Source organism: Dermacentor silvarum, chromosome 4, assembly GCF_013339745.2.
Source record: "Dermacentor silvarum isolate Dsil-2018 chromosome 4, BIME_Dsil_1.4, whole genome shotgun sequence".
Classification (NCBI taxonomy): domain Eukaryota; kingdom Metazoa; phylum Arthropoda; class Arachnida; order Ixodida; family Ixodidae; genus Dermacentor; species Dermacentor silvarum.
Window position 1 is genome coordinate 166,129,096 of NC_051157.2, and position 14,727 is coordinate 166,143,822.

Sequence of the window (14,727 nt, forward strand, 5' to 3'; positions counted from 1 at the left end):
ACGTGAAAATTCTGGTTCTTCTTTCTTAGATGTCCTCGGGAAAAGAGAGCGACCTGTGGCAGAAGGCATCGTCATCCGCACACGCGCACAAGACGACTACTGCACATGCCTCAGCCCAAGAGCGCAAGGTATAAATACCAGAGCACTTTGCAATAAAAGCATTCCTTGTTCCCTCATGCCTGCGTGTTACATGGTGTCAGAAGTGGCGAACGCGGTTTAGCACCATCGTTCGTATTGACAGCGTAGCCCTCCACGTTGGAAACGCCGCAGCAGGAACCGTCGCGAAATATTTACAAGCATGGCGTCGTCAATAATTTCGCCGCCGAAACCACTGGACTCAACGGGAGACGCCTTTCACAGCTGGACCGTCTGGAAGAAAGACCTCGACCTGTACGCAACGGCAACGAAGCTGAAAGAACAAGCAAAGGAGGTTCAAACGGCAACATTCCTAATGGCAATCGGTGAAGAGGCAAGGCGATCTTTCTACACTTTCACGTTTGAGAATGACGACGACAAGCAGGACATTAAGATTCTCACCGAAAAGTTCGAGGCGCACTTCAAGCCAACAACCAACCTGACATTCAATGAATTTCGCTTTGTCTCCAGGAATCGGCAAGAGGGTGAGTCGTTCAACGATTGGCTCACAGAGCTTCGGATGCTCGCACAGAAATGCGAGTTTGGCGCACTAGAAGACCGAATGCTGCACAGTAGAATTATTCTTGGAATAAATGACAAAGTTCTGCAGCAGAGACTCGTATTGGAAAATCCGTCTTACGCCAGAAATGTCGAAATCTGCCGTGCAAGCGAACAAGGCAAGGAACGTTTCAATGAAATACAGGACGCATGTGCTACTAGTATAGATGCAGTGAAATCAAAAGCCAACACTTGCTTTAAGCGTGGCTTCGGTAAACATAAAAGTGGAAATTGCCCCGCTCGGGGTAAGCAATGCCACAAATGCGGAGGCCGCCACCATTTCGCGCGTGCATGTCAAAGGCCGCAGTCACGGCAGCGCAACGAAGGACGAAGTGTACAAGAAGTTCACATAACGCACGACGAAGAACTGTTTCTTCAAACAGTTGAAGTCAGTACTGTAGATCGAATTGATCGTTGGTCTGCGGGAGTCGTTATCGCAAGCGTGTATATAAAATGCAAGATTGACACCGGTGCGAACTGCTGTGTAATGCCTGAGGCGGTGTTAGGTCGCATAACATCCCATCCTGCACAGCCATGCTCCGCTACACTACGAACGTTTTTCGGTCATAAAGGAATTGCATCTAAAAAGATTAAGCTGCCCATTAGCCACAAAGGACAGTGCACGGAAGGAGAATTTTTTATCGTCAAGCCGAACGTCCCAGTCACACTGAGTGGCTGCGTTGCTGAACGTCTGAGCCTGATAAGCCGCATAAGTTCAATTGATGCGCCCGGTTGCAATACACCTCAAGGATTTGAGGATGTCTTTCAGGGCCTAGGAGAACTCAAGGGCGTGGCCTACCACATACAGCTGAAGCCCGGTGCTCAAGGTACCATTAAACCAGCACGAAGAGTCGCTGTTGCCCTTCAAGACCGCGTGAAAGTAGAACTCAAAGGATGGAAAGTGACGGGGTCATCGCAAAGGTAACTGAGCCAACTTCTTGGTCAAGCCACATGGTTGTGGTGGTTAAAAAGGATAAAGTGCGAATATGCTTAGACCCGTCAGATTTGAATAAGGCTATCATCAGGGAGCACTACCACATGCCAACCTTAGAAGACGTAGTACCGCGTCTATCGGGAGCACAGTACTTTTCCACCTTGAACTCGTCATCGGGGTTCTGGCAGGTGAAGTTAGACGAACCGAGCTCAAGAATATGTACTATGAGCACCCCGTATGGCAGATATAGGTTTTTGCGCATGCCGTTCGGCATAGCGTCGGCTCCAGAAGTTTTTCAACGAGCAATGTACGGAGTTGTAGAGCGTCTTGCTGGTGTAGTCGTTGTTATGGACGATATTTTGGTCTGGGGAAACACTCGCGATGACCACGATAGCCATCTGTGCAAGTTGCTGACGCGTCGCAGAGAAAACAACTTGAAGCTTAACAGAAAAAAATGTCACTTCATGCAGCCCCGAGTACATTACATGGGCCATGTACTCACCAAAGAGGGACTCTCCCTGGACCCGGAGAGAGTAGAGGACATTCTACAAGTACCAACACCCCAAAATCGTAAGGGCCTTCAAGTATTCCTCGGCATGGTCAACTTTGTGGCGCGCTTCGGGCCCAACATGTCCGCTCTTTCTGCTCCACTTCGAGAGCTTTTAAAGAAACACATAGCGTTGAATTGGTCGGACCTGCAGGAAAATAGTCTTCAACATCTCCGTGCCGCTCTCATGCAGGCACCAGTCCTGGCATACTTTCGGCAGGACCAACCCGTGGTAGTGTCGGTTGATGCTGCCAGTACGGTGTGGGGGCCGTACTCTTGCAAAACGGACAGCCGGTCGCTTACTCATCCCGTTCGCTAACCGCAGCACAACAGCGATACGCACAAATTGAAAAGGAGGCCTTGGCAATCGTCCATGGCTGTACAAAGTTTCAAGATTACATATTTGGACAACCAGAAGTAATGGTCGAATCGGATCACAGACCACTGGAAATGATATTCAAGAAGCCTTTGTGTGAATGCCCGTTACGCCTCCAACGCATGAGGCTAGTACTTCAAAGGTTTCCAATCACCATTACGTACAAGCCAGGCAAAAAACTTCTCTTAGCTGATGCCCTCTCACGTTTTCCAAGTAAAGTGCAACTGCAAGAAGAAACTGAGCAGTTTGAAGTCAATGCCGTTTCTTTTCTGCCGATTGCAGACGACCAGCTACGAAGCATCCGGGAGTCAACCAAGAACGACGCACTTATGTCGCAGTTGCTTTGTTATACCAAAACAGACTGGCCCGAGACAAGGCTGCAAGTACCGGATGCCCTGCGAGTCTTTTGGGCCTACCGCGATGAGCTGCATACCGAGGACGGTCTGCTGCTTTGGAGCAACAAGTTAATCATCCCGCCAGCCAAGCGCCGGGAAGTCCTCCACTTACTACACGCAGCCCATGGCGGACAAGAAAAAAATGACGGCAAGGGACCGACAGGTAATGTTCTGGCCTAGCATGAATTCGGACATTGCGGCACTTGCAAATTCTTGCCACGTATGCCAAAAATACAAAAACAGAAACGCTAAGCTTCCAATGCTAAGTCATCCGGTGCCCAGCTTACCTTGGCAGTCTGTTGGTGTGGACTTGTTCCACTACTGGGGCAGCAAGTACTTGATTATAGTTGATTTTTACTCGTTCTTTTTCGAGATCAGACAGCTTCGCCATACAACAGCGCAAGCAGTTATCCAAGCATGCATGGAAGTTTTTGCAACACACCCTGCCAACATCTGCAGTGATAACGGGCCCCCATTCAGCACTGCAAACTTCAGGTCGTTCACCTATCATTTTCACGTCAACCATGTCACGTCGAGCCCCTACTATCCACGCGGAAATGGCATGGCAGGGCGGTGCCGTTCAAGAGGCAAAAAAGTTACTCAAGAAATGTTCATTTGGCATCTTTGAAATTTGCAGCGCCATGCTGGAATGAAGAAATCCGCCACCCGCCGCGGTTGCTCAGTGGCTATGGTGTTGGGCTGCTGCGCACGAGGTCGCGGGATCGAATCCCGGCCACGGCGGCCGCATTTCGATGGGGGCGAAATGCGAAAACACCCGTGTACTTAGATTCAGGTGCACGTTAAAGAACCCCAGGTGGTCCAAATTTCCGGAGTCCCCCACTACGGCGTGCCTCATAATCAGAACTGGTTTTGGCACGTAAAACCCCATAATTAAAAAAAAAGAAATTCGCCGAGAGACGACCTTCTGCAGTCCCCATCGGAAAGATTGATGGGTCGCCGCACCAGAACCAGGCTTCCAGTACTGGACTGTCATCTCAAGCCAAAGACTATACCCACCGAAACCGTTCGAAGCCGTCTAGAAGACATTAGGAGCAGGCAACAAAAGTACTACAAATGAAGTGTCGCCTACAAAGAACCTGGGCTCCAGCAGTAGTTTTAGGCACGGCAGGCACGCCACGATCCTACATACTCGACACCGGCAGCGGACATCTGCGTCGCACGAGAGAGCATCTAAGAACTACAAAGGCAGAAATACAGGATCCACCTTTCCAAACGGAACCGCCAGGTGATACTTCAACCCAGGAGGTGACGCCTGAAGACGGGCTTCGTAGGAGCACGCGCCAGCGCAGAGAACCACAACGGTTTCCCTTGCCAGAACTCCGGACTTAATCACGTATTCCAAGTTTTTTTTTCCCGCTGAAGGGAAGATGTGGCAGAAGGCATCGTCATCCGCACACGCGCACAAGACGGCTACTGCGCATGCCTCAGCCCAAGAGCGCAAGGTATAAATACCAGAGCACTGTGCAATAAAAGCATTCCTTGTTCCCTCATGCCTGCGTGTTACACGACCGAAATTTTCCTTTCCCGTATTCAGAAAACCCACACAGACACGGCGATATCGTCACTTTAATTCTAATTACCCTACCTGGCACAAGGTTTCTTTAGTCCAACGCCTCATCAAGACAGCCGAAAAAAATCACTCGTCTCCCCACCCCCTGAAGGAAGGAAAGAACACAGTAATCTGGGACCTTAGGATAAACGGTTACACAACGGCATTTGTTCACCGAGGGAACTAAAATGAAAACAAGACGGTAGCTACCGCACCACCCAGGCAACGGCGCCGTTTCCAGTATTATTACCAAAATTCACCCAACGGCATACCACGCGCGCTGCCTATGGTGCTCTGAGAAAACAACGCTTTTGCACACCACCTGGACGTGCCGGGCCATCCCCGGACTGACCCCTATACACCAAGCGAGTGTGGAGCGGTGGGAAGAGATGCTGGCCACCGACAGCCTTAAAGATCAATTCAGTTTGATAAACAGGGCCCTGAGCGGCAACTGCCTGCGGCGTCCTGGACATAGGGCAGCCACCTCCGCTTGGGAGCCATAAACGAAGTGCGCTGCACCCCAAGAATGCCATTTATTCCTTCAAATAAATCTTCTTCTCGTCCACTCCCCCTCCTCCAGTAAAATATGTGCCAACTGGCCAACGTAAACAAATTTGTACTAAATCAATGCGAGTATCACGTGTCGCCTTCATCATGACCATCAGCCTATATTATGTTCACTGCAGGACGAAGGCCTCTCCCTGTGATCTCCAATTACCCCTGTCTTGCGCTCATTCATTCATAATTCATTCATCTATATATTTCACTATACTCCAGACCACCCTAGCTGGGCCAAGCAGGAGCAGGATTACAATACAATGAGAAAACAAAAAATAAAGAAAAAGACAACATGAACATGCTTGGTAATATTGTGAGAAAAAAGAACACAGAAATATTCGGCAACAGTACTCTTATAGAATGGTGTAGCAATTCTTGCAGCAAATCTAGCAAAAAGAAATCTTTCTCATGACGTATGCAGTTCGATAGCTTCACGATAATTAGCTGCCTCGCACATATATTCGTAAGGAGAGTGCCAGTCTGAAACCGTGCATGAAAAAAAAAAGAATAAAAAGCTCCGTATGCTTCTGTTCTCGTGGAATGGGTTGTAGGGAGTGTTTGCGAGTGCGGGAGTATTTTATGTATGCAAAATGGGTTTTAAATATGAGATTGCGGTTATATTAAACTTCCCAGTCATACTGTTTCGCAAGGATTAATATTGCTTTATTTGCTGCGTGCAGCTAATGTGGCGATACTATGTGCACTCGTCAGTTCTGTAAAATAATCTAGCGTTTTTATTTAATAAATATAAATAAACCGGCTACAAAAGTGTAGTACTTCAAGAAGCACGCCCTTGAGGCATATATTTTAGCCGCTCGTAAAAAGGAACTGACAAAACGAGAACGCAGAAAGAACGGAAAAAATGCATTTGAAGTGAGCGCTGGCAACATAAACATAGAAAAAGAATCGAGCGCAAAGCTTTTCAATCACAGAAGCGCCTGCTGGATAACAAACAAACATTCATAGGATAGTACATGCTATAACCACAATCTCATTACGAAGCATGCCGTACTGGTGGACTCCAGAGTAATTTTAACGACCTGTGGTATTTAATGTCCATGTCGTAACTTCCATGTCATATGAGCGCCTTCTGTGGCATGGTTTTGCCTTTTGTTGAGCAGTTACAATCGTTTCCTTGCACCTATATGTATCAAAGTGCATTATGCTTGGTTGACGTTCATTGAAAGCAAGGTGTTGGCCAAATACACATATTACACTACAGCCTAGCGCATTACAATGCACAGGCGCAGTAAGCGGCCACTGAATAAATAAATATCATGTTCTATGGAGGTTTTCAATTTTTGGTAAATGCCCATAGGGAGAGATTGATTGCAGTGGCGAAGAGGCGCCCTTTATTGCGGCCCTTTAGAGGGGAAAGAGGAAAGAAGATGAGGGACGGAGGGGGGCGCTGCAAAATAGTTTGGCCCCCCACATGAAACTTTCTGCGCATTCCTTTGCCTCATATTCATATCGTGATTTTCGTTCGTACACTGTGTGAGGTAGAATGTATTGGTGGTTCGTCGACGCTGTGCAACACTATGCAAGGCCTTCACAGACTGAGTGACAGTGCCCACAGAAGCACTTCTGTATTGTGTGTGTGGATTTTTTTTTCTTTTCGTATTCTTTTTCTCTCATCTATCGCATCCCTTCCCCCTCCCCCGGTACAGGGTAGCCACCCGGAGGTAATCTCTCGTTAACGTCCCTGTCTTTCTTTTATATCTCTCCCTGTCTCTCTCGCACGTCAAATCCCAGTATTTCTTTTTCTTAGTGTGACTAAGTTTGCCTATTCAAGTTTATTCATAGAAGCGGGTGAAGTGAAAAACGCTGTGTACGTGATTTATCGGCGCATTAGGCCCCGTTGGTTAATATTTTGCCGGATAGCTCTAATATAACGTCCCTCACAAACTCCTGTGCAGTCTCGAACGGTGAATGACAAAGTTCATTATTTTTTGTTTGCTAGTTTTCATTGTGAAATTTTGTTTGTCCTGTCACAGAATCTAGAGGCGCACAGAAGCGAATTCAGCGCATTACAGAATGCTGATGGGCGCTTATTTGACAGTTCTGTACATAGTAGTCATGTCAAGAGCCCTGTAAAACGAAGCGGCAGTGCAGTGTGCTGTGCATGGAACATGATAAATCGCACTTATCTGGCGTGGTTTCCGGGTTCACCGCAATCACCAACACAAGTGGTTTGAAATGTTCCAATAATAGAACTGACTCATGTTGACAAGACCACCTTAATGTCTATCCAAGTGCGCATGCTCGTGTCGAGGCCATAAAAAGGCGGACAACGTGGTATTGAATCGTAGTCGGTTACGCGGAAAGCCTACGGTACGTCGCAACACGCCATGGCTCGTACCAAGCAGACCGCCCGCAAGTCTACCGGCGGAAAGGCACCTCGCAAGCAACTGGCAACGAAGGCCGCCCGTAAGGCAGCACCTGCCACTGGTGGCGTCAAAAAACCGCATCGCTACAGACCTGGTGAGTTTGGTTGCGGTTTTTCTTTTTTTTTTTTTGCAACTTCCTCCCATTTATTATTTGGAGCCTCGCGTTGCACAGCGACATTGACGCTACGAGGGACTCTTTACTGGAAGGCTTCGGAACCCTTTTAACCAGGGTTTGCTTAACCTATGCCGAAAATTATGTACAAGCATTTTGCATTATGCGTTACTAGTATGGCTTGAACACGCTCTGAACTTGTGCAGCTCAGTGCAGTAAAGCAAAGCTGACCTTGGATGAGATGTGCCCAGAATATGGCCAATGGCGTGGTCAAGTATGCGATCGTTCGTGACTGCACCGTACCACACAATGTGCATGCTGGCTGCTGCTTCTTTCATGCCTCTAATAGTGGTCTGCGGACCATTAGTGGCTTTTTGTACGTCGACACTGCGCTCCTTCCATGAAAATTTGTTATGCTCCCAGTACCTCGTCAGCCAGTGCATTCTTAGTTGAAGGCCTCCTTCCGCTAACGCTGCGCCATTCTTTTTTTTTTCTTTTCTTTCTTTTGCAGGCACAGTGGCTCTGCGTGAAATTCGGCGATACCAGAAGTCCACCGAGATGCTTATCCGCAAGCTACCCTTTCAGCGGTTGGTTCGTGAAGTAGCGCAAGACTTCAAGACCGACCTGCGGTTTCAAAGTTCTGCCGTGCAGGCCTTGCAGGAAGCCTGCGAAGCGTACCTTGTGGGCCTCTTCGAAGACTCCAACTTGTGTGCGATTCACGCTAAGCGCGTCACTATAATGCCGAAAGATATACAACTAGCACGACGCATACGCGGCGAACGTGCCTAGCCGCTTTCCAGCCTTCCACGGTGCTGATCTTGTAAATGTTCATTCGCCGTTGTCATCGTCATTACCATGATTGTTTTCGTGAAATAAAGTGTCTTTCCACCGCGTCTTCTTGCCGGCATCCTTCTTTTAGTACCCCCGTGCACTCAAGACACTTTACTGCCTTTTTTTGTAATCGTCACTGAATCGTACTTTTTAATTCGTACTATTTTGCAGCTTCCGCCTGTAATTATTCACTGGTACACTCAAAGGCCTGCCTCTGCACAGTATCGCTGTTTCGCTGCGGCACACAAAAATAACGGCATTAGGGCAGTACTCCTGCCGATAGCATTCTCCCGACAACTCGTAGTGGCCTCTCCTAGGCATTGGACGAAGAAAACAAGTGCTGTGGCGCAGAACGCAAGCACGAAGAGGATGCACATGGCTGGAGAAAAATACCCGCCGTGGGGGCTCATGGGATACGGCGTTCCACTGCTGAGCACGAGGTCACGGGATCGAATCCCCGCTGCATTTCGATGGAGGCTAAATGTAAAAGCGCCCGTGTGTTTGCGTTGTAGTGCGCGTTAAAGAACCCCAAGTGGTCAAAATTAATTCGGCGCCCTCCACTACGGCCTGCCTCATAATCGGCACTTGTTTCGGCACGTAAATCCCCAGAAAAAAAATACAGGGGAAAAATATCGTTCAGCAGAATTCTTGATTCTAGTGTGTGTGCCTCGCCCTATGAAAGCTAGTTTATATTTTCGTATCACGCAATCGGAGACAAGTCTGGAACAAACGAAGCTCAGCGAAAATAAATTGCATAGGAATGACACCTCAGCTGCATGGAGCGAGCTATCACGATGAAGTTCGCGCGTACGAAGGGAAGCGGCGGCACGACGCAGAATGTTCGCTACTTTGCGCTGCATGGGATGAGAAAAAAGGCGGACACCGCCGCTTGTTCGACCCGTCGCTGTCACCTATGCCTGCTTCGAAACACAACTGTGTAATTTGTGATGGCCAGTTGAGAAAACTTCAAGCTGCGTACGTAACACGGTCACGTCTATTTTATTTGACACATGCTAGAAAGCATGTCTGATCGCACTGTGCTTGAAGCTCTAGCAGAGGGATGACAGGTCTAGCTTCGCGGCCACACCATATATGAAGGCGACATACGGCACCGCCTCAACGCAGAGGCAAGCCTAAGCCAAGTTACTGTATTTCGTTTATGCAACATATAGCTACTTGGGCGCTTTAGTGTTGCTCACTGCCATGTAATAAAAATTTAGCATTGTGAGGGCCACCCTGAAGTGAACTTTTTTTTTTATCGGTAGTAGTGGCACCGGTGGTCCTTTCAACGGAGTGAGGCGAGTAAACACTGAGGCAACTCGATATCAAAAGCGGCAAAACAGATGGCAGCAAACGGTGTAAATGACGATGCAGACGATTTCATTATCGCTGTACTCCTGCGTTGACGAAGGCTTCCGTATCGTAGCGTTGTTAATCTTACGCCGTGCAGTTCGACCACTCTTGTGCCGTCACGTTCCGTATTTACTATGCATGCTGATGCAAAAACGTAATGTCGAAGCTCCGCGAGGTGACGGTACAACAATTTCTTAGGTGCTTCCTAGTACCACAGGTGCCTAGCCACATTTCTAATGCGACCGTTGTACATAGGGCTACACATTGTAGCACGAAAGTGTTTAACGTCGGGCTCCACAGAGAGTTAGTCTTACGTATGGACGTCACGCAGTCACCACGCCAATCCGCGAGATAGCGATAATCTCCCTTTTTTTGCCTATCCATTCGTTGGTAACATAGGCATAGGAATCCTAGCAATGTTTGCTTGTTTAAATAGTGCTCTTGACGATATATGTAGGATGTCTTTATTTATCTGCACCAACTTTTTTTTAAATTGCCAGTGGCAGATAGCACAATTATAAAACTTGATATAAATTACTCCATGAGGCGGTTATTACTTGAATAATTGAGGCTTTATATTAAATCGAACAATGGAGGAGGGCGACGAAAAGCCGCAAAAAGACTGCTCGAGAACCCTCAACTCCCTGACAACATATGACAGCGAGGGAGGGCAGCAGAACATACAGTCGCAAAAAGAAATTGCTAAACAAAATACAATACAGGCGTAAGTAAGACGCGCAGCTTGTCAACACACACAACAATAAACACCTCAGATACATGTACATTGATAAACGCGTAAATTTATAAGGTGTGCATTGCAAATTTATCAGCAAGACCCAAGCAATGGCAATAACGTGGGGTTACAAGTTTAACAAGGCTTTAAGCCTTAAAGCAATAAAAAAGAAAATACAGGCTGTCACATAAGTTACCTTGATAATGCATTGAAAATAATTAGTACATTCATAAGTAAATAAATGACCTAATTGAATATGCCGCCAAATCATATATTTTCAATAGTGAAATATCTTTGCCCAATATATGAAATTTATTTATAAGCGCTAGAAAATTATTGTTGAGATACTGTAAGCCATATGTGGAACGCCAACTCGGAACTCTACAGAGTTCGGCCCGCTTTCTCAGATAGGTGGAATTACTTCTTCCTAAATTCGCAATTGCAGTAAGCAAGGAATTTATTTGCTTCACATTTAAAGAATAATGCTTAAGGGCTATACACAGCTATGCCGACAACATTGGGAAGAAACCTGCAATGCAATGGACGGGCAATTAAGTTTAGGTAAAACGTGGCGCTTTCTCAGATTCCTACTCGACCCAGAAGACAACAAATCTGCCCACCGACAAACCATAAACAAACTCATACACGCGTACAAGGGCACAGAGGAGGATTTCCTTAGGGAGGTAGAGCTCAAATACATCTCTCAGGTTCCTCCTCAGCAGCACCCAGACTACGCAGGCCAGTCCAACACCACCCTAGACGAGGAATTCACCGAGGCGGATATCCGCGCCACCCTGCACAAACTTAACTCCAAATCTGCCCCAGGTCCCGACACCATTACCTACAAGACACTACGTAATCTTGACGACGAGTCAATCACGCAACTCACAGAATACATTAACCAATGCTGGACTACCGGCAGCTTGCCCCCGCAGTGGAAAAAGGCCCAGGTGATCCTCATTCCTAAACCAGGCAAACCACTAAATACTAACAATCTTAGGCCCATCTCCTTAACGTCGTGCATGGGCAAATTGATGGAGCACATGTTCCTGGATAGACTAACAAATTACCTAGAGGACAATGACCTATTTCCATACACCATGATCGGCTTCCGTAGGCATCTCTCGACCCAGGATACCATGCTGCAGCTGAAACACCACATCATAGACTGCACAGGCCGCTCCACTAAGGCCATTCTCGGCCTAGATCTTAAGAAGGCCTTTGATAACGTCACACACAGCACCATCCTAAATCAGATCAACACCCTAAACTTGGGCCTTCGCACGTACAATTATATCAGAGCATTTCTAACGGACAGAACAGCCACCATCACCGTAGGAGCGCTCACATCGTCCGAGATAACCATGGGAAGCGTGGGCACCCCGCAGGGTTCCGTGATATCTCCGATGCTGTTCAACCTCGCCCTCCTAGGCCTTCCGTCACAACTTCAGAAAATCCCCGGACTCCATCACACTCTTTATGCCGACGATATCACCCTCTGGGTATGCGAGGGCAGTGATGGATTCACAGAACAAATATTACAGGAGGCTATTCACACAGTAGAACGGTATCTGCAAGGGACAGGACTATCCTGTTCGGCGGAGAAATCCGAGCTACTGCTATATCGCCCTACACTCAAGGGCCGACCACCCAAACATCACCAAGCACAAACACACGCCGATATAACACTCACGACAAGCGACGGTCACATCATACCAACCGTGGATAAAATTAAGGTGTTAGGACTGATCATCGAGAGTAAGGGCACAAACGGCGAGACAGTTCGCAACATTGACGCAAAAGTATCGAACACGATGCGCCTTATTAAACGCATCACCAATAAACACAAAGGCATGAAAGAGTCTAGCATCCTCCGCCTCATCCAATCATTCGTACTCAGCCAGATCACGTATGCGGCAGCCTATCACCGATGGTTCGTCGCAGAAAAAGCAAAACTCAACAGCCTCATTAGGCGAATACATAAACAAGCACTAGGATTGCCGCAACACGCCAGCACAGACCTCCTTCTTAAACTGGGATTACACAATACCCTCGAGGAGCTTATCGAGGCGCAACAAATATCACAATACGAGCGATTGGCCAAGACTAAGTCAGGCCGCCAGATACTCGAGAATCTCGGCATCTCTTACCACACCCAACACGGCGACAAACATGACATACCACGCGATATCCGAACTAAACTCACAGTTCCACCGATACCCAAGAACATGCACCCCGAACACAACGAGGGCAGACGCGTCAGTAGAGCCAAAGCTATGACTAAGATTTTCGGTCACAACGAGGAAGCGGTCTTTGTCGATGCAGCACGCTATCGGGACCGTCACCGCTTCGTAGCTGCGGTCGTAGACCACACACATCAATGCAAAGCAAGCGCATCAATCGCCACAAGACACGTAGAAACGGCGGAGGAAGTGGCTATCGCGCTGGCGATAGCTCACACCAATGCCTCGTACATCATCAGCGACTCTCAAACGGCCGTGCGAAACTACGCCAACGGCAGAATCTCCCCTGAGGCATTGCGGATCCTTAATACAGGCAAAACTTATGAGGCAGACAAATGCGTACAAATCCTCTGGATCCCAGCCCACACACCTCTTGATCAGCCGGAGTTCAGTCCAAACGAGGTGGCGCACAACGTGGTTCGAGGTCTCACGTTCCGAGCCGGGTTCGAAGAAGCAGCCACTCGAACGGACACCTCCGCGGTGGTGTGGGAATGGGACGATCGGCTCACTAAATTCTGTGACATTACTCAACATTATCGAATGCAAAGGCGTGAGTATCCACCACCTCACCCCAAGCTCAATAGGGCCCAGTCCGTTCAATGGCGGCAGCTACAAACACGAACATACACGAACCCTGTCATCATGAACCATATATACCCCGAATTATATACAACCAATCTATGCCAGTATTGTAACACCAGAGCCACACTAGATCACATCCTATGGGCATGTCCAGCATTAATCAGCAATACTGGGGTCGCGGCCTCCAATGAGGGCCTTCGGGCGCGTTGGGGGACTGCGCTGCTCAGTTCAGGCCTGGACCAGCAACTGTGGGCTATCCAGCAGGCCGAGGAAGCTGCCGGGAGACACGGTCTCTCCGCTGGCTCCTAGGTGGGAACCCAGCCCAGCAATCTGCCGGAAATAAATAAAGTTCTTCTCTCTCTCTATTAAAGATATTGCGCTCTTGGCGACGTTTAATTGCACCGGTGAATACATAAAGGTACAATTTGTTCTATTACTGAGTAATTCTGTAGAAAATATGGCTGGCATCCTGGGCATCTATAAGGGCAGCAAATATGGTAGTGATTGTAATATACCATGCACGAGACATGGGAATATAGGAAATTTAGGCATGCGTTTATGACTGTTGCTTACAAGAAACATACCAGAAAAAATCAAACACCCTTTCTCAAAGGAAGATGGTTGAACGCGAAGCTTTGTTCCATGCAAACTGAATTAAAGTCGAAAGCCAACGACCACTGAACAAACAGAATCCGCCTTTTGCATTGCGCTATGGCGCACCTTGGCGGGCTCCGCGAGAAACAATATGTACGGCGTCGGGGCCCGCGGTAGCTGAGGCACGCTGCAAGAAGCGAGCTGAAATAGGTTCGTGCATTTGTCAGTCGTTGTAATTTTCGTTTTGTGTGAGTGGCCTCTTGTTGGACAGGATGCCTAGGCCGGCAATGACTCTGGTGGGACTTACAACCGCAAGTCGGCGAAATATGATGACGGGATTTCGTGCAGCTACGCCGACAAAACCAGTCACCGTGCGATGTGCCTCTGAACGAATACATCGCACCGTAACGCGATTGGCACAGCGCCTACGCTTGTATTCCTGTTATTCATATTCATTCGTGCCGAATATGAGTCCACACATGCTTCGGAAGTTGAAATGCACGAATGTGAGCACTCGCCAGCTGCCCACATCAAGTTTAAGCTGGAGTCGATTCCGCTCAGCGGAGGTTAGCCATATCGTATATAGCAGCCGAGTTCACGCATTTGCCACTGCTAGACCTGCGCTGAACGTACGCTAATAGGGTGATAAAAAGTGCTTTTATAGCTGAGTATTGACCACAGTGGCCATAGCTCTTTGAAGGGGCGACACTGCGCCCAGAGTATTTATGCAACGCAAGAACGGCGCATTTGTTTACATCGGCACGCGTACGGCCACCGCTCGCTGTTCGCTTCAAGTACAGTAGAAACCGTGCACTGCTC

General features: G+C 48.1%; 1 protein-coding gene across 1 annotated transcript in view; it reads left to right on the forward strand.

The window, feature by feature from the left end:
- The window catches only part of LOC119449027 (uncharacterized), a 59,467-nt gene extending 51,089 nt beyond the window's left edge, over window positions 1-8,378 (forward strand). Inside the window, exons 3-8 of the mRNA XM_037712224.2 lie at window positions 361-620; window positions 1,443-1,520; window positions 2,833-3,108; window positions 4,329-4,408; window positions 7,383-7,554; window positions 8,084-8,378. Of these exons, the coding sequence (XP_037568152.1) occupies window positions 361-620; window positions 1,443-1,520; window positions 2,833-3,108; window positions 4,329-4,408; window positions 7,383-7,554; window positions 8,084-8,361 (1,144 nt within the window). The 3' untranslated portion in view covers window positions 8,362-8,378. The remainder of the gene's footprint in view (window positions 1-360; window positions 621-1,442; window positions 1,521-2,832; window positions 3,109-4,328; window positions 4,409-7,382; window positions 7,555-8,083) is intronic.
- Window positions 8,379-14,727: the final 6,349 nt, after the last annotated feature.